The sequence below is a fragment of the Bicyclus anynana genome, chromosome 27 (genome assembly GCF_947172395.1).
Source record: "Bicyclus anynana chromosome 27, ilBicAnyn1.1, whole genome shotgun sequence".
Taxonomy (NCBI): domain Eukaryota; kingdom Metazoa; phylum Arthropoda; class Insecta; order Lepidoptera; family Nymphalidae; genus Bicyclus; species Bicyclus anynana.
The window spans coordinates 6,460,021-6,480,648 of record NC_069109.1 but is presented as its reverse complement, the minus strand read 5'-3'; the positions used below and the strand labels follow the sequence as shown (position 1 = coordinate 6,480,648).

At 36.9% G+C, this 20,628-nt stretch overlaps 2 protein-coding genes across 3 annotated transcripts; one reads left to right on the top strand and one right to left on the bottom strand.

Annotated features, from left to right (window-relative positions):
* Positions 1 to 320: 320 nt before the first annotated feature.
* On the bottom strand, positions 321 to 16,371 carry LOC112046157 (guanine nucleotide-binding protein-like 1). Of its 2 annotated transcripts, none has more exons than XM_052890277.1 (12): positions 16,126 to 16,371; positions 15,913 to 16,019; positions 14,985 to 15,129; positions 14,241 to 14,388; positions 13,454 to 13,594; positions 11,820 to 12,030; positions 7,633 to 7,803; positions 5,218 to 5,420; positions 4,417 to 4,532; positions 3,098 to 3,232; positions 1,931 to 2,028; positions 321 to 1,429 (listed from the first exon to the last, which is right to left on the bottom strand). In XM_052890277.1, exons 2-12 carry the CDS (start codon positions 16,004 to 16,006, stop codon positions 1,218 to 1,220), a joined length of 1,674 nt encoding a protein of 557 aa, XP_052746237.1. In that variant the 5' UTR covers positions 16,007 to 16,019; positions 16,126 to 16,371; the 3' UTR covers positions 321 to 1,217. The 2 variants fall into 2 exon arrangements, with proteins under 2 accessions (XP_052746237.1, XP_052746236.1); XM_052890276.1 differs by having other exon boundaries at positions 16,140 to 16,370.
* Positions 16,372 to 16,517: 146 nt separating this feature from the next.
* Positions 16,518 to 17,084, top strand: LOC112046158 (U6 snRNA-associated Sm-like protein LSm4). The gene has a single exon (XM_024082678.2). It carries the CDS (start codon positions 16,615 to 16,617, stop codon positions 17,029 to 17,031), a length of 417 nt encoding a protein of 138 aa, XP_023938446.1. The 5' UTR covers positions 16,518 to 16,614; the 3' UTR covers positions 17,032 to 17,084.
* Positions 17,085 to 20,628: the final 3,544 nt, after the last annotated feature.

Below are 20,628 nucleotides of genomic sequence, written 5' to 3'. Positions count from 1 at the left end.
AAGTTGTGCATCTCATCAAGATGAAGCTACTCACGGAAGATGAACTTTACTAAACAATTGTAAAAATGCTCCCCGGATCCTGGACTATAGAGCAGGATCACGGACTGGCAACCGCTAGTAGCAGGTTTAAAGACGTCTTTTACAGATAGCCAATACTCTTCTTCCTCGCTCGTGTTGACTATACGGATAACTCACCCACTGTACTTCTGAATCACTTTTAAATACATACGTCTTCTAAATTAACCCGTTTCCATCTTGGACTGCATCGTCACTTATTATCAGGTGAGATCGCTATATTATAAATAAAAAATACATCAAAATAAATAAGCAGTTCTTTATTACTGTACCTAAATAATAAATAATCACATATTACAAAAATAAGCAACAGTTTAATAGTTAACACTGGAACGTTACAATAAACAAAATGACGGAAAAAATTAATTAAAGCTAAATTACATTTTTTTTACATTACATTCATCACATGATGAAAAAAAGCTCATTACTCAAAGAAAACGATTACAACAATGCAACATCAAATATCGATTCTATCGAAAGTTTTTGTAAACGCGTTAGATAGTTGATTCTTCTATATGATAGAGATCTTTGACAGAGGTGTAACGTCTAGCGACGCAGGTCCTTGTACAGGGTGTCCCGTAAAAACCGACACCCTGGTAGGTAGGTAGGTATATAACTGGTCTGAGGACATAACATTCATCAGTTAGGTGACCAATGCAACAACAGTAATAACATATATTTCCCAATAATCTAATCATCACTAGCCAAAGCTGCAAATTTGTTTGCCATATCCGCATGTTCTTCATCATCATCATCTTCGCACTCATCACCAGAGCTGTCTTCACCAACCGGACGCTCCGTATCTGATGATGGAGTGGATGATGACACCAACTTATCAATAGATAATTTTGACTTTTTTTCGTCACTTAGATACGGTTAAAATATTTGAGTGATTTTCAATAATTTAAAGTTTTATTGTTATAAGCAAGGTAAAGTAGAGTTTAAACATTTCTGTCTCTTATTATTATACACTCGAGTTTTAATAACCTCTGTTGTAAACAATTTCATAATCTACTGCTTCTGCTAATGGATGATTGCCTTAATCATCCGTTAGTACAAAATACTAATGGACTATACAATATGGACATTCATCAGTAAGGTGTCCATTGCAACAACAGTAGCAACATTTATTGCCCATCGATTTAGTCATCACTAGCCAAAGCCGCAAATTTGTTTGCCATCTCCGCATGTTTTTCATCATCATCATCATCTTCGCTCTCATCACCAGAGCTGTCCTCACCAGCTGACCGCTCCGTGTCTGATGATGGAGTGGACGATGACACCAACTCATCATCTTTGGTAAGTGCTTGCACCCATTTGATGTATTTTATCTCTTCGCAGGTTTCGAATTTACCTGCAAAACAAATATTGATTGATGTAAATATAATTCTGTCTGTCAGTGATTTCATAATAACTGCGTTTTATCAAGTGTGTCGAAGTTTTAAAAAAAATCTGTTAAGGCTCATATTTATAACGGCGGATTTTAAAAGGTCTTTCACTGACAGACACCTAGATACATGGCAACATTTTGTAAAACGAGTTCCTTTTTTTTCACTTTTACACTTTTTCTCAGCGGGCGATGGAACGAGCTATGCTCGGAGTATCTCTGTGTGATCGAATCAGAAATGAGGAGATCCGCAGACGTACCAAAGTCACCGAGCTGAAGCTGAAGTGGCAATGGGCGGGGCATATAGTTCGAATAGCCGATGGACGTTGGGGTCCCAAGGTGCTGGAATGACGACCCCGCACCGGAAAGCGCAGTGTTGGTTGACCCTAGATGACCTGATGATTGGCTGGATGCAGGCGGTTAAGGATCGTGATTTTTGGAAGTCCCTAAAAGCTGTTTGTTACATACCTCTTTCTTCCGTGAAGTCGGGTGGTCGGAGCCACAAACATATCCGGCCGTCAAGTGCCATTCGCAGTATACTGTTAGCTGCTCTGTATGTATCCAGCCTAATGGACAATAAACATTTTTTTTTAATTAATTGCATATTTTGATCGATAGATGGCGCTGTTCATCTTCGGAGCATTTGAAGTTAATTTTAAATTATCGAATAGACTAAGACCTAAGTATAAAACGACTTTTTATATTAATATTTTGCATGTCGATCGTTCACTTTAATAATATCATAGTTATTTTTAAGACCTAACTTTGTGTACTGTATCAGCAAACAAACTATTTTTATTTTCACCAAACTGATTATTAGATGTAAACTTTTTGAAGTGAAACTTCTTTAGGCGCATGAGGGTAAAATTTTTACAGATGTAACGTCACGCCGGTATGCAACGGAAGTGTCGAAAAAGAGAGAGAGAGCGATCGAGACCGATTGAGAGAGAGTAAGACAGGGCGAACGTAGCATGAAGCAAGTAAGAGTAGGGAGCGAGCGAGTGAGAAAGATTGAGAGAAAAAGTGAGACAGAGCGAACGTCGTATAACGCACAGTGCTATGGAGTGAGAGGTGGGAGAGAACTGTAGTGAGAGAGATTGAACGAGAGTGAGAAATCGCGCAATGTAAATATTAAAGAAATAAATTGAATAAATTAAATTTATAATTTACATTAATTTTCAACACTTTTTATATTTTAATGACAATTAAATTCCTAACCTATCTTCCTTTTTCCCTTCCTCTTAGTCTCGGAAATGTAAAGTTTAAGATTTGTATAAATATAAACAATATTTATAAATTAGGTTACCAAAGAAGTTTCACTTCTGACTTGTGTACACAGTACGCACGCATTTTTTTAAATCAAATTAAATTATGCCAATGTAAAGGTTAACTAAAGATTTCAATCAATAAATTGCTTAATTAACACTTTTTTACAACATTTCACGGGTTCATTTAATATACAAATTCCATATTATTCGAAAGTATGACGCCTATAAGAATGTTAATGTTAATGTGTGTTGTCTATTTTTATCACAACTTTTAAGTTTTTTTTTTCTTATTCGTCGTCACACACATACACAAAATTTTATCGATAAGGTCATTAATAAATATTTCGTTCCCGAGGCCATAACTGACCTTGCAGCTTTAGCGGTGAGGTAGCCACGTTTCTTGGCCCACCCGTCGCAGATGTCTCTGGGCGACCAGGTGTCATCGTTCTCTGGGTGATCTATTCGCAGCAGGTGTGGCAGATTCAGTCTCTCTGCTAGATACCTGTGTAAATAAATATACTATAGCTTGGCAAATTCCTTCGTAACACTATCAATGGTCCGCGCAGGCCGGGGGGGCTTGTAGCGATGAATGAAAAACCCACGACTGATGCACCTCACTTCCCTGTACGCACGATTTCACACCCGCGCGGTCTTTCCCCCCGTCGCCCGCATATCATGGCGCTCAGTTTTGGCGCGCTAGTGACATATCTCTATTATAAAATCTTTAATACTAATATTATAAAGTGGTAAAGTTTGTGGTGTTATAGGGGGTAATCCTTTTTTTCCTATTTTTTTCATTCTTTACAAGTTAGCCCTTGACTACAATCTCACCTGATGGTAAGTGATGATGCAATCTAAGATGGAAGCGGGATAACTTGTCAGGAGGAGGATGAAAATCCACACTCCTTTTCGGTTTCTACACGACATCGTACCGGAACGCTAAATCGCTTGGCGGTATATCTTTGCCGGTAGGGTGGTAACTAGCCTAAGCCGAAGCCTCCCACCAGCCAGATCCGGCCTAGTTAAGAAAATCTCAATCGGTCCAGCCGGGGATCGAACCCAGGACCTCCGTCTGCCTCCAGCGCAACGGAAGCCGTCAAATCTTATGGAACTGATTTTGAATATTCTTTTACCACTGGAAAGCCACGTTATTTGTGAATGACATAGGCAATATTTTATCCCCATATTTTCACGGGGACGAGAACTACGCGGCTGAAACTGCGTGACGTCAACTGGTAATATTATATTATTCCATGATAAAAAAAAAATAGCTTGTGTTGCTTAATAACCTCCTCTAACTAATAGTGAAAGTTGCGTTTAAACCGGTCCAGCCGTTTCAGAGATTAGCCCGGACAGACAGACGGACAGACAAAATGTTACCCGGTACTTTTGAATGAGTAAATTGCTTGCTTGCTTGCTTAAAGACCTTGGCCTCTCTAGAAGTGCAGCTAGTTCTATATTAGAACGAGTATCCAAAGCTGCTCTAATAGGATCTTACCAAATGTGGTGGCAGGGAGAACAACACGAGCAGAGAACGGGGAGTGTTGATCGATCGTCAAGGAATTCCTTAACCCTACATCCTGTAGTCACAAGTCCGGGACTCTGCTCGGAGTTCTTCTCTCTACCACGCGATGGACCCGGCACCTGCACGGTGAATCCATGGAATGCTAAGATATACGTCTCTACCGTATGGTGGTGTAAGGTTCCCGCAGCTGCGCTATGGGGTACGACCCCATCAGTATCTGTATGGGGCGCGGCACCTTGGACGGAAACACCAGCCCGGGGCAGTCACACAGACGGACCTGCGGACAACAATATTGTATTTATTTACTATAAATATATTTATACAGGTAAGAAAACAGAAGGTAAGGTGTAAAATAATCTTACCTTTAGCTTAAATAATAGTCTAATAGTGTGTGTGTGTGTAATAGTGTGTGTGTCTGGAGTCCAAAAAATATAATATATGACTGTTAGGAGTATAAATCTATGTCATTTTAATTAGTATACGTAATTCGTCAAACGTCAAAGTCATTGTCAACGTTTGTCTATATGTCAACTGTCACTGTCATGTTGGGTCAATCAGATATTAGCTATTACTCATTAGTCATTGCATTGCTCATACTAATTCTGAATATATAAACGGTAACTAAATGCTGTATTAATTAAGATCCAAGCCATCATTATTATTTATATCTTTCGATATGCATTTATAACACGACTAAAGAAACAGAATTTACCTGTGCCTGTGCACAGAAAACGTACCTGTGGCGTCAGGAATATAGTCTGAAAGAGTTATGTGTGTCCTGGAGTCCACAAAATATATACGACTAAAGAAACAGAATTTACCTGTGGAAACAGAATTTACCTGTGCACACAAAATTTACCTGTGGCGTCAGGAATATAGTCTGGAAGGGTTACGTGTGTCCTGGAATAAAGAAACAAAATTTACCTGTGGAAACAGAATTTACCTGTGCACAGAAAACGTACCTGTGGCGTCAGGAATATAGTCTGGAAGTGTTTGGTGTGTCCCGGGGTGCGCGAGACGGACACCACCTTCTTGCCCATGATGGCGTTCATGAGCGAGGACTTGCCCACGTTCGGTTGGCCCACGCAGCCTATTGTCAGTATCCCGTTCTTGTAGCGCTCGTGTGTGTAGTATGTTGTGTCGGACTTTTCTAGAATCGTCTCACCTGGAACGAGATTTTTATTTATTAAAGTGTTTTCCAGATAGCATGGTGCGGGTGACAGTTCGTTTCACCCTTGAAAGTTTGCCGCGATTCACTGTAATAGTACGTATTATGAACGTCATAGGGCAACTGTCACTGTACCCATGCTATCGGAAAACACTTTTACCATTATGTTTTGGTGTCACAGATGTATTGACATATATATATTTGGTGTCATATAATATGTAAAATGTACGGTTTATTTTTAGGAAATGAAATAAAAAAATATAAACATATTTTCTTTGTTCGTTTTCGACTAATTTATTGTCACTATTATCTATACTAATATTATAAAGCTGAAGAGTTTGTTTGTTTGCTTGATTGAACGCGCTAATCTCAGGAACCACTGGGCCGATTTGAAAAATTCTTTCAGTTAGTTAGATAGCCCATTTATTGAGGAAGGCTATAGGCCATATATTATTCCCGTATTCCTACGGGAACGGGAACCACGCGGGTGATACAGCGCGGCGTCAGCTAGTCTTATATATTACAACCTGACGTTTCAAAAGTGCTTGTAAACTAAGCCTAATAGGCTAGTTGACACTATTTTTTAAATGGTCTTAAATTTGTTCATTATCATTTAACTAGATCGAATAAAAATTATCATACTTTTTTAAGACATGACTACATAAAAATTTCAATTTTTAAAATTTTTTTTGACCATTTTGAGCTAAAACGCCTGTAGGCTATGATATGACTCTATATATAATGCTCCCGACCGACTTTTTTTTTTTCTTTTTTTTTTTCGGTCACGGCGGCTAATCTCATGGTGAGATTAGCCGACACGACCGGTGATAGATCAGGCGCAGGACCGACAGCTTTACGTGCTCTCCGAGGCACGGGGGTGTACTAACACCGCCAACTTCCCAACTCCAGGCTGCTATTAAGATTTTCCTTGTAAGAAAAATCCCAATTTGTTTTTGTTGGCCTGACCCGGGACTCGAACCCTGGACCACATTGTCCGTAGCTGAACTAGCTAACCACGGGACCAATGAGGCAGACTCTATATATACCTATATTATGACGTCACTTTAACAAATCTTTTACAAATAAAGCGTTTGCCAAAAATATTAGTTGACAATTAGTTTGACGTTTAGTAAATCAAGTAGCATTGTGACGTCACAACATGGATGAATGGACAGCGTTATCGACGTTTGGAAAATTTGAAAATACATGATTTTTAAATTTAATTTTTTAAGAAATCCATAACTTTTCCAATTTCAATTGATTTCAATACTTATTATAGTCTTACTATACAAATACACCATATTAATGACTAATTTTTTTTTTTTTTTGCAATTTATCATTTTACTTATCTTTGACATAAACTGACATTATATTGACGTAAAGGCATCTTTAGAATTATTCTTTAAAATATTCAATGTACCTACTAATTAATTAATCACTGTACAAATAAGTGTGTGAATTGATTATTGTAAATAATAATGTTGTTTATAATGATATCGCAAGCTGTAAGGCGGAATTTGGTGTTTATTTCAATAAGATCTGACTGTAACCTGAATTCGCAATAAACAAATTTTGATTTGATTTGATTTGATTTATTAATTATTATCGGTATATTTTGGACCCTTATTCCATGTACTCTTACTACACCAAATAAATATTGTTTATATTAAATTCGATATTACTGTCTGTGACATCAAACAGAATTATTACCATTCTGTATATTACTACCCGACTTTTTCAAAAGTGCTTGTAAACTAAACCATTTTTTGAAACCTCCTCCTATTTTTTAAGCCGGTTAAATAAAACAGACCGACAGTCAAAGTGATCTTGTAAGGTTTTTTCTCAAACAACAAATAACATTTTTTTCCTTTTTTAGTGTTGAACCATTGACCTCTTATAATAAAAGGAAATGTAGAAAATTTCACTTAAAAACTGGCCATTTTTGATTTGACAATTTTAGAATTATTGGTAAAGAAAAATATACCTAAAGGCCTTTAAATATAGTCCAATATTCAATAAAATCCCAAATTCAGAGCAAATTCAACCTTAACGATTGAGTTTAAGGTTGAATTTGCAAATGCGACTACTTGAATTGAGTGCCAAGAAGTCGTGTTTGGCACTCATTGAGTGGGGACGTTTTTTGGTCGCTGATTGTGCATCCACTTTTTACTAGGAGATCGATGTGTAGAAGAACCCCAAAAACACTCACCAACTTCTGTCTCATCATCATCAAACTCGACGTTCGTCTCTTCTTTGATCTTCTTCTCCCAAGAAGAGAGATCCACTTCTGAGTTAACGATGTCCTTGCATGCTTCTAGTATCTTGGTGGCGCCTTCTGCGCACATCCGCTGCCGACCCTTGCGTCTTCTCACTTGCAGACCTGGGACATTTTATTTTTAATTTATAAGGAAACGAATATGAATTAATATAATTAATATAATTTACTTAGTCGAGGTTACTACACTATTGATGAGTTCCTTAACGATAAAGGCGCTTGGAGGCCATTGGATCAGCTTCCACCTTCACACAGGAAGTAAAACTATAAGAAATTGTAATTGTTATCAATTGTAAATTATAATACTGTATGACTTTTTCAAAAGAGCAACTGTTTAGTTTCTTGCCGGTATCTTCTCAGCAGAACCTGCCTTCCGAACCGGTGGTAGAATCTTTACAAATAGTCAACTGACGTGTCAAAAGTGCTTGTAAACTGAGCCTACTTGAAATAAATGAATTTTGAATAACTTTATATAATAAAACTTTAACAGGTCAAATTCTGTACTTTGAAGATACTTTGTAAAAGGAGATGGTCCATTTCAGGTCCATTCTTGTACCCCGTATCATTGAAATTTAAAAAATACAAGGATTTTATTAAAATTTATTAAAGTGAATAAATCTAACTAACTAAAAAGAAATATATAAAATTAAAACGCGAGTTTTTGAGTTCTATCAAGATGGCGCCAATAAAGCAACTATGACATGATATTTGACAGCAAACGTCAAATCGACTACTGCATTGAAAACGTCATCTATCCGCCATTATTACCCTAAATAGTGTTACATTTCTTGGGAGAAAATGAATATCATTTCGAAAGAATTAAAGTAAATTCGTAGATTTGTATAATCAAAAATAGTTAAAAAAAATATTTTCTTTTATTTCCGCCAGGGTACAATGACTGATCCGGGCTCCATACAATTTTGGACCATCTCCTTTAGGTCATATAATAATATAATAATCTGTGGTTCCAGTGTCAATTATGTAACTATAATCAACACTGAAGCCACAGATTAAATAATAATAGGCAGATGGAGCGTACGGAACACGACGGTGTCGTAGACGCTCCAAATACAAAATTCAAAAACGAATACATTCTCGAGTCAGTACGACACGAATCAGTAACTTTCAATATTATTCAAGAAAAATGGCATCTTATGTTTTTAATTATTTTAAAAACTGTTCACTTAAACTAAAGAAATAAGATGGAGTATTTTTTATTGATAATTATTGATTATTATATTAATATACCTACGTAATTGTTGTTAGTGTTAAATTTTGAAATACAAATTATGGAAAAAGTTTGTATATGCGGATGTCAAGGAGACGCATGAAGTTTGTTTCTATGGGTTTCACCGGCTTCACCACGCTGCTTGTAAATACTCACTCTGTATCATCTTTACTCTGTGGGTTCGTTCGTTCGTTCGTTATCAACCCATATACGGCTCACTGCTGAGCTCGAGTCTCCTCTCAGAATGAGAGGGGTTAGGCCAATAGTCCACCACGCTGGCCCAATGCGGATTGGCAGAATTCACACACACAGAGAATTAAGAAAATTCTCTGGTATGCAGGTTTCCTCACGATGTTTTCCTTCACCGTTTGAGACACGTGATATTTAATTTCTTAAAATGCACACAACTGAAAAGAGCCGTGATAGCCCAGTGGATATGACCTCTGCCTCCGATTCCGGAGGGTGTGGGTTCTAATCCGGTCCGGGGCATGCACCTCCAACTCTGTGGGTAGAAGGCTAAAAATTGGTATGCAAAGTGTGTGACTATTTTAGGGTAGGGGTAGAGTAGAGGGTAGGGTAAGGGTAGGACTAGGGTAGTGTAGGGTAGGGATAGGAAAGAAGTGCACATAAGTCAAAGCGAAGCTTATCGGGTCCACTAATCTATACTAATATTATAAAGCTGAAGAGTTTGTTTGTTTGAACGCACAAATCTCAGGAACTACAGGACCGATTTGAAAGATTCTTTTAGTATCCGACAGCCCTTTCATCGAGGAAGGCTATAGGCTATATTTTATCCCCGTATTCCTACGGGAACGCGAACCACGCGGGTGAAACCGAGCGGCGTCTACTAGTGATTTATACACAGATACTTATTGAGTATCTGTTTCAAAAATTTTTGAGTATTTTGGCACAGGAAGAGGAGACCCCCTACAGCCCCCTGTAGTACGGACTGTATATAGGTATTCAATAGGAACTGTTGTAGCGCGATATAAAATGACATAGCGCCATCTATTGAAGGGTTTAGGTCATCTGAACCAAGTTGTAGTAAAAAAAAAACGAAAAAACAAAAAAAAACGATCTGTATATATTATTTCTCTTCAATATAATGTATTTATTAGTATATTTTGATATGTATTTTATTCATTATTGTAGGTATTTGTGTAATATTGTTTATGTATTAGGATGTAAATTATTTGTATGTATGTGTATTACTAATACTATGGTTATTTTTGTTTTACGCCACCTGCTGATGTCCTTAAGTTTTCCTAAACCGAAGGTTGCCTGGAAGAAATCGCTACTTAGCGATAAGGCCGCCTTTTGTATGCTGATCTCTTCCTAATTTGTTTTTATTTCACTTGTTTTTGTCTTTGTGGTGTGCAAATAAAAGTATATTTATCTTAAAAAAAATTTCATTGATTATTTTTAAGCACTCTAGTATAACATATTTCTAAATTACACCGTTCTGTTTGCTTCACAGAATCAACAATACATGGAACTCGCTTTTGTCATTTTTAGGGATCCGTAGTCCACAGTTTAGTGTAAAGACTATTACTACTGGATAGCTATACATTAGCATGAATATGTATATTATTAGCATGAGTATGTACATTGTAAATGTGAACAAAGTCTAAGTAGTGTCTCAAACGGTAAAGGAAACCTGCATACCTGAGAATTTTCTCAATGGAGATGATGACTAGGTTTGAATATATAGATTTTTATGATACATTCGGGTAAATAGGGTCAATGTTAACTAATTTATACATAAAAAGCAAAGATTGTCTGGATATTTGCAAAATAAATAAGATTATACAATTTCAAAATTTTCATTTTTTTTTTTTTTCATCGTAATTAGATGAACATTCATACAGTTTTAGTTTCCTTACATTAAATGTGACATTTTTTAATACATAAACTATAAACATAAACGCACAAAAAAGTAAAGATATTAGTAATTTTGTTTGAACGCCCATACAAATATAACGATCATTATGTACCTACGACGTCATTAATTCGTACCATTTTGTATGGGGCATTTTTCAGGGATCCGCGGCAGCGCCGCAAATCTGACCCTTTAAATTCCTGTAGCTCCGAAAGTAATGATCATGAAGCATACTCTTAATTTATATATAATTTAAAAAACTGTCATCATCCCTATTCTCTACGTGTGTGAAATCTGCCAATCCGCATTGGGCCTGGGTGGTGGACTATTCGTATTACCATAACCCCTCTCATTCTGAGGGAAGACTTGTGCTAAACAATTAGCCGAATAGGGGTTATTAATGATGAAGTAGAAGGAGTACGTATATTAATATTCTATAAAAGGTAAAAAGTAAATTTTTGGGGTTCCTTCCCTACATGCAAAGTGAGAATGAATTTTTTAATGTGCATCCCATGGTATTTGGGGTATGGGGTATTTTTGTGCATTACAAAGGCAAGGTTTTCTCAAATTGGGGACGGCAGGGGGTTCGCGACAACGTAAATCTACGTAATGGTGTCTTGATAACTGATACCGAGTCAGAATTAAGGTTAAAATTGTCCAAAATTGCTCCTAACATTGAATCCATTTGCGACAAGAAATCACATTTATATTACAGACATTCGTTTTGGTATAAAGTACCAAAATTAAAAGTCTTTGTAATAATAGTGCCTTTTATCCAAATAAAAACATTTTCCTCAAAAGTCAAATTTAATTTTTTTCTTGGAGGGAGGGAGGGGTTCTCTTAGTTAGGTATTCGCTGCCACTTGGAAATTTTAACAGTGGTTTGTCAGTTTGAGAACCCTGACATAAGGTATTATATCGCTAACTTAATCTACAGAACCCAACACTACGCGTGGCTCAACACGCACTTGACCGGTTTTTTTTTTATATAATGGTATACAAATAAATACACACCAGCCTTGTCGCTGCAGTTCCCAGCCAAGTTGTACCCTGGACAGGAGGTGAAGTACACCACCCGGAGACCAGGGCACCGCGTCATGAGGTACTGCTTCCAGGCTGCCACCACCGCAGCCGGCACCAGGTCTATCTTGTTCAGCACAAGGATCATGTTCTTCTTCTGTTCGTTCACTACGTATTCGTATAGCGATGGTGGGAACATCATACCCTGAAATAAAAATGGGGAGTATGCCGTTTAAAACAAAAAAAAAAAAGAATTTTTGAAATTGGCCTAGGTGTCTTCGAGTAATTGGTGTACATACAATAAAATTGAGAACCTCCTACTTTCTGAAGTCGGTTTAAAAGTGTGTCTCAGCTCCGACGCACGAATGGAGTTTACTCTTGCAGGTCGACTGTCTAAATAGTGTATGTTGCAGCATACTCTATGTACATCTCTATAACTACGCCGGAAAAGTGAAAGGTGCGCAACCGAGGTGCAGCAGGCGGCAGCGCACGGTGATATCTAAATAGTGTATGTTGCAGCATACTCTATGTACATCTCTATAACTACGCCGGAAAAGTGAAAGGTGCGCAACCGAGGTGCAGCAGGCGGCAGCGCACGGTGATATCTAAATAGTGTATGTTGCAGCATACTCTATGTACATCTCTATAACTACGCCGGAAAAGTGAAAGGTGCGCAACCGAGGTGCAGCAGGCGGCAGCGCACGGTGATGTCTAAATAGTGTATGTTGTGCAGCATACACGATGTGCGTCTCAATACTGACGCCTGAAAAGTGAAAGGTGCGCAACCGAGGTGCAGCAGGCGGCAGCGCACGGTGATGTCTAAATAGTGTATGTTGTGCAGCATACACGATGTGCGTCTCAATACTGACGCCTGAAAAGTGAAAGGTGCGCAACCGAGGTGCAGCAGGCGGCAGCGCACGGTGATGTCTAAATAGTGTATGTTGTGCAGCATACACTATTGAGGTGCTTAACCGAGGTGCGCAGTTGGCGGCAGCACACGGTGAAAGGTGCGCAGAATAGGTTGCGCACAAAGATGTAACGCTGTCATTCGTTCATCGAATTTTACTGCCCATATTTTTTTCCTACTGGGTGCTATAATTATATGAAAAATCGATTTTAAGGAGTAAAATCCAAAAAATTTGTAAAATTTAATCCACACTCACTTAATCTGGTGGTAAGAGAGAAAAACATAAAAAACTGTCGAAATTTTCGAGCCCCAACTAATTTTGATGCAGGCTAAGTCGAGCTACGGACTGAACAATAGTCTGGCTATTGGATAGAAGCAGGCGTTACTCTGCGGAAGTTCATCATGATTATATAATGATTTATTTATTTTGCTATCATCCGCGAAAATTCGGCGAACCCATGCGACAACGTCACCCAGGTCCGACAAAATACTCTCTACGTACGTTTCACCCCGAAACCGGAGCATCCTCAGGAGATGTTGACTCTACAACGTGCAATTGCAAAGTCAAATTTTTTGACTTTTTTCGCGAAGCCGAGCCAAATTTTCGCGGATGATAGCAAAATAAATAAATCATTATATAATAGTCTGGCTCCTTTCCACTGAGATTGTGATGATGATGATGACAATGATAATGATGAAGATAAAGATGACGATGACTCACAGCATATCTGACGTCCACGATCAGCAGGAGTACGTCACACATCTCCAGGACGCGCCACAGCTGGCGCCACGTCTCCAGGTTGAGCTCGAAGTACGACATGTCTTTCCAGTGAACGGTGCTTGTCAAAGCATTTATGTATTCCTGAAACATATGTACATCTTTATATATAAAAGAAAGTCGTGTTAGTTACTCCACTTATAACTCAAAAACGGCTGTACCGATTTAGCTGAAAATTGGCAGGGAGGTAGTTTAGAGCCAGGAGAAGGACATAGGATACTTTTTTTTGCGGGTAGGGTAGGGGTAGAGTTTCACGCGGACGAAGTCTCGCGTGCACTAGTATATTTATGTATATACTAAGACAGGAAAAAGCAACAGAGGTTGCTTCTGCCAAAGATGGGAGGATGACTTCAGACAGCAAGAGGCAGATGGAGAAGGTAAGCAAGAGACATAGGACTATGGAAGTGTCTGAAGCAGGCCTAAGCCCGAGGGCGAGCTGAAGAAAGTAGAAGTAGAATCAGTGTCAATGATATATTATGATAATATTTTTGTTTGTTATGAAAGAGGATATGTCGCTTAGACCCACCATGCTACTCAATACTTGGATTGCGGGCTGAGAAAAAAAAAATAGTGAATGAGGTTGTAAGGTAAGGGGTAATCTCTGGATCTACTGAACCAATTTTGATAATTTTCATACTTATAGAAAGTCACATTGTTTGTGAGTGTCATATTACCCACGTATTTGTGGGAAACGGGAATTTAATTAATGATTTGAATACATAAAACATACCCTGAAATATTTCTGTTCCTGTGCATCCAACTGTGCCAGTGACATGCTGAAGTCCCACGGAGGTCTCTTGGGGAAAGAGATCTCACTGGGAAAGAAGTCTGTCGGGTCAATCTCCATCTCTTTCTCTGGCACTGGGTTTAAGGATTTCCTGAAAATAAACAAATTTATTTCAATCTAGTGCTTAATATGTCCTAGGTTTCAGTTTAAGTAATACACCTTAAGGATATGTTTTACTAAAAAAATTTCAATAAAAAAAAAATTAACTGACTTCCAACACAGTAAATTAACTTACCCACTGAACTAAATAACAAAAAAAATCAATGTATATACAACCTTCTCAGTTTGAAGGTAGTTTTTCATTAAACCTTTTTATGATATAATGCAGATCTTCATGAAGTTGTAGTGGTTTAAAATACCTAATGGAAAAAATAACAAACACACTAGTTGTCTCTACAATTTTAGAAAGTTTCCCTCATTTTCTCCAGGATGCCATCATCAGATCCTGACATGAAAAAAATGGGACCACCCTTGAAGTATACCCAAATAAAACATAATTCTCAAAATTGGTGCACAAATGATGGAAATATCTCTAAAAATACATGAGAAAAAAACATGCAAACAAACCGACCATAACCTCCTTCTTTTTGGAAGACGGTTAAAAAGGAAAATGGAGTAAAAGAGGTTTTTTAAATACAATACCGAAAACAGGTAAAATAAAAGAAAAAATGGTAAATAGAGCCTCACAAAGCATCCTCCTTCTTCATCTTCAGTTCCTCATCAGTCTCCCGGTAGAACTTGAGAGCATATCTGTTGGCATCTCCCCGACCGCGAGCTCGCTGAGGCTGGTAGTTCACCGACACCACGTCATAGCTGTTTGATCCTGATGATGCTGGAATATAATTATATTTTTTTAATTTACAAGTGGAATATCCACCTGACATGTAGATTAATGTTTTATTATTTAAAACTGCCTCATTGGTACCATGATTAGGTGGTTCAGCTACAGACAAGTTCCAGGGTTCGAATCCCGCGTCAGGCCATTAAAAAAATATATGTTACAGTTTGTTTCATGTGGGATGGTGCGGGTAAGTTCGTTTTACTCCGGAAAGTTTGCTATGATTTACGATACCCATTTTTTTACTGTCTGACTGTCACTGTTCCCATATTTTTACAAGAAATATTATAATAGCAGTGCGGAATTGGGAAGTCAGCTGGTACACCCACTTCCTCAGGGTGCACTTAAGGCCGTAGGGCCAAGGTGTAAGTCTGCCAAACTATGAGAGTGAGGGAATAGAGAGTGCACCTGTGCCTGCACACTGGTACACTATAATATTTCCTGCATACATGGTTAATCTCAACATGAGATTGCCTGCCGTTGCCAAAAAAAATTAACAAAAAATTAAAATTTGTCAGGAGCATATTATTTAACATACATATTATAAAACATACATACATAGCATTGTACCAACGGTACATAGTATCGATAATCACTGTCATTCGCATTTCGCACGACTCACGGAACCGACATAAGATTTTATGAAAACTTGTCAAATAGTTGCTCCCGCTTAGCATTGAGAACCCTTTTTATGAAAAGTAAAGACAGTCATACACAGCATATAATTGTCTCTGTTTAAAACATACATAACGAAAAAGTTGGTTTATTTATATTTACTGTTCATGATCAAGGTTTTATTCTGTTTCTTGGCCTGCAGCTGTTGTTTCTTGGCCTTCCCGCTGAATGGAGTCTTACGCCGGGCCTGCGGCATCTTGCTTCCTCTTCTGAAAAATAATTAGAGAATACACTTTCTATAGAAAATCATGGGAAAATAGAAAGCAATCCGGTTACCGGAAAATAGGTTAACTTACAGTGGTTAAATGTACTTACTGCGAAATATTTACCTTTAGATGTTATTTACTCAATTTTTACAGCATCAAACTACGACACGTTGTTATTACAGTTATTAACTTCTAGAAAAATGTTTAAAAACTGATTCAATGCGGCAAATACCAAGTTTTGTTTGTTGACAATTGACACAAGTGACAAGACAAGAGAAAAGGAAAACTGAGAAAAATTGACAGTACTATTCTTAATTATATCTTCTTTTCCAGTTTGGATTCTAGCTATTATCTAATTCGATACTAATGGTGGCCATAAACGAAGCAAGTGAGAGGACTAGCAAGCAACTTGCAATAGATTGACCATAGATATTAAATAAAAAACAAATAGATTTTACAAAAATACTTTATACTCTATGACATAACCTTAAAATTTGACATTTTAATTTCAGAATGACAAGTAAATAAAAATAGACTCAAATAATTTTGCCGCTGTGTATTATTAATAACATAAAAAATTAAGTAAAACCAATAGAAAATGCTTCCATTATCATTGCTAAGGACAGCCCAAAACCACCCCATGTTAGTGGAATTGAAAAATGGCGAAACCTACAACGGACACTTAGTGAGTTGCGATAATTGGATGAATATAAATTTACGAGAAGTTATTTGCACTTCTCGAGACGGCGACAAGTTCTGGCGGATGCCCGAGTGTTATATCCGTGGCAGTACGATCAAATATCTTCGAATACCTGACGAAGTTATAGACATGGTCAAGGAGGATACCCAAGCCAAAACCAGAGGTCGTGGTGACATGAACAAAGGCCGAGGAGGTCAAAACATGAGGTCTGGTAGAGGAGGCAGTCGTGGTGCGTTTGGAAATCGCGGTCGTCCGGCGCCATTGTCTCGAGGTGGCGGGAACGCGGGACGACCACAAAATAAAAATAAAAAATAGTTTTTTTTTTTCATTTAAATTCTTTTTAAGTAAATTATAAGTATTGCTAAGTATTTCAAAGTTTTTTTATTTTTAGAATATAGCCTTTATGTACTTAACTAAGCTAATAAAAACTAATATAAACTAAGTACAGCCTGTCTTGACGAGTACTGTTTACCAACAAACAAATTAAAAAAGAGGGTAAAAATAAATCACTAGTCATTTCACACTTAATAACAATTAAAATCTACTTGTTCTTAAATTAATGAAAATAAATTGATTAATAAGCTTAGGACAATTAATATGGTTAATATATATGAACCCATCAAATTTGAATCTGGTCCTGGACATGCACCTCCAACTTTTCAGATGTCACTAAGAAATTAAATATCACGTGTCTCAAACGGTGAAGAAAACATTCTGAGGAAACCTGCATACCAGAGAATTTTCTTAATTCTCTACTTGTGTGAAGTCTGCTAATCTGCATTGGGCCAGCGTGGTGGACTATTGGCCTAACCCTTCTCATTCTGAGAGGAGACTCAAGCTCAACAGTGAGCCGAATATGGGTTCATAACAACAACACAATGTGTGAAATAATATGCTGTAATATGTTTGAAATGTCTAAACGTCTTCATCTGAAGATTCAGACTTTTTTAAATCATACATGTTTACGTTGAATAAATTTAACATTTTTTTTTCTTGGCTTGTCGCCATTCGCCAAAGAATGGTTGTAGAATTACGTATTATAAGTCGTATATAAATCGCCAGATCAAGAAATTAATATTATCAATATATGTAAAAGAGTCAAAAAATCCCTGAAAATACCCCTTAAAATTTTAGACCCCTAAAAAATCCCATCACAATTATATATCTCCTAAATCTGGGGGGAAACCCCTAAGTTGGGAACCCTGTTTGACACCGCCCTTAGCGCAGGATAGCAAGCAATCTCAGTCCGCGTGGGGCCACGAAACCTTAGCCACGAAAGGGGCTGTAACAAAATGATCGGGGGAGCAAGATCCCCGCGCCTTGCCATTCCTAGGCTACCCCTATCCCACGTCTTAACCAAAATTCAGCTTTCTCGGTTAATATGCATTTCCAAAATGTATATAGTAACTCGACTATATAAGTATATTTGAAACTATCAAAGATATCTATTTTTTTCATCTCCTTTCCCACTTAAATGGGGTCTTAAAAATATGTCAATCTTTTCTATTCATCTCTATTATTCGTCAACTCATCATCCAGTCCCTTTATTAGCCAGTCCCTTAGACTTATCACTAAATCCGTTCTTAGTAACTATAAACTATTCTTTATTCTACTTCATTATCGCTATCGCTATCGCATCTCATCCCAATAAATTCCATTCCATTCTATTATATACAAACTTTCAACCCCTATTCCACCCCCTTCCCTTTTTATTCTAGGTTTAAAAAGTAGCTTATGTTCTGCTCCAAGGTCCCATTTATCATAATACCAAAATTCATCTCGATCGGTTTTGCCGGGAAAAGGTAACAGACAGACAGACAGACTTACTTTCTCATTTATAATATCAGTATAGATTTCGTTTGTTGGCATAATAGATACACAGTGATATAGAATTTGTAATAAAAATACAGTGTATTTAGTTTCAGCATTGCCGTGCGAAGCCGGGGCGGGTTGCTAGTTATAGGTACATATAAACCTGCCTCTTCAATCATTCTATATATTAAAAAAACCGCATCAAAATACGTTGCATAAAAATTTAGGCATACATAGGGATTTATAGGAACAGAGAAAGCTACTTTGTTTTTATGTAGTGAAGATATATAACTATTATTGAAATTAATAGAAAATTTTAAATTACACAATCAAGAATATGTGTAATTTTCTACTTACCTATACATGTTTGACACAGATTATTAAATGCAATACAAACAACCATCACAATTGCTATAAAAAAAATGTAGGCGTAGGTAGGGAAATTACTATTTTATTGCATCAGGCATAAAAGTATTTTAAAGAAATTGACAAAAAAATCATTTTTTTCAAAAAACGACATAATTCTCTTATTTAGAAGATATTTTAAGATGAAATAATAAATTTAAACCTTACAAATACCATGACAGATGGCGCTTCATGCTTTATAATTACGCTAACGTTTGTCGCATTCTAAACATAGATTTACGTCGCTATGTTTCCATATATTTATGGTAATCCAATTCGTTACTTAAATCTATGTCTTCTTATATTAATCATGTAACCAAATGTAGGATATAAGTGCACATTACATAAAGTTTCACATTCTCTTATGTATGTAGCTTAAGTAGATATAAGTAGCGTAACGTTGAATCACTAACAAATATTTTTGGAATTTTTGAAAGTCCTGCTTATTGCTTGCATGCAATTAAGGTGGGACTAAAAAGATAATGCTAGTAGGTGCATCTACATGCTATGGTACCTACATGTTAAAATTTAAAAATTCATAAATTTTAGGAGCTATTAATTTTATTTCGTATTTTTATTTCTATTAATCCTATCCTATTCTATTAATGAAAAAAAAACATACATACAGCCGAACGTAGAACTTCTTTCTTTTTGGAAGTCGGTTAAAAATCGTAATTATTAAAACAATCTTTTTTACTCACAATTTAATTTTGCAATGGATTGCCACGTATTTCCTTAGGATGATAGAAGGATCATAAGTTATCAAATTGTTTTCGGGATTTCGAAAAAAAAAACCAGAGCACTTGATAAGTAAATCTAACTTAGTTATTTTGATAACACAGACCACAGATTCAATAATTGTAGCGTGCCTTACACTCAATTATAAATACCGTTTGCATGAACCCTAAACACGCAAACTGCTATGTAAACATTTTTGATAAGAACGATGTTCGATGTTAAATCGAGGCAGTCGACACTCGACAGTCGTTCCTAACTAGTTTTTACCAACGCTCGTGTTCTAGTTTAATTATTATAACCAGTCCGCTAAGTTAAGGCAGTTTAAGTATCTCAGATTTATGTATTATTCAGTGCGTCAATAAACAATAATTTCTTCATCTACTTGGTTTATTTTTGGATTCCTGACAGAGACACGCATAAACCTTCAGTAGCATATTTAATTAAATTCATACCAATCAATCATTGGCTACGTAACATACAAACAACCCACACCCACAATAATAATAGGTAGATAGAGCCCACGGAACAAACACAAATTACAAATTCAAAAACGAATACTTTCTCGAGTCAGTACGACATAAAGCGACTCATCAGTAAATTATTCAAGAAAAATGGCGTCATATGTTTTTAAATATTTTAAAAACTTATAACTAGCAATTATTCTTACCTTTTAATAATAATAATAATAATTTATTTGCCCAATAATAGTATGATTTCCAACACAATTTACCGAGTAGGTAAATCAGCGTGCAAATTTTTACTAAACCTTCACTGTACCTCCACGAACATTTCAAGACCAAGATAATATACCGTTCAGACGTGTTCGACTTTTAGCGAGCGACTTTAGCGAGACTAAACTTCATCCGCCCATAGACCCCTTTACCTGATCTTACAGTAGTATAACTGTAACAATGGAGTAACTTCTCCCGTTTTCCCAACATTTCCCTTCACTGTTCT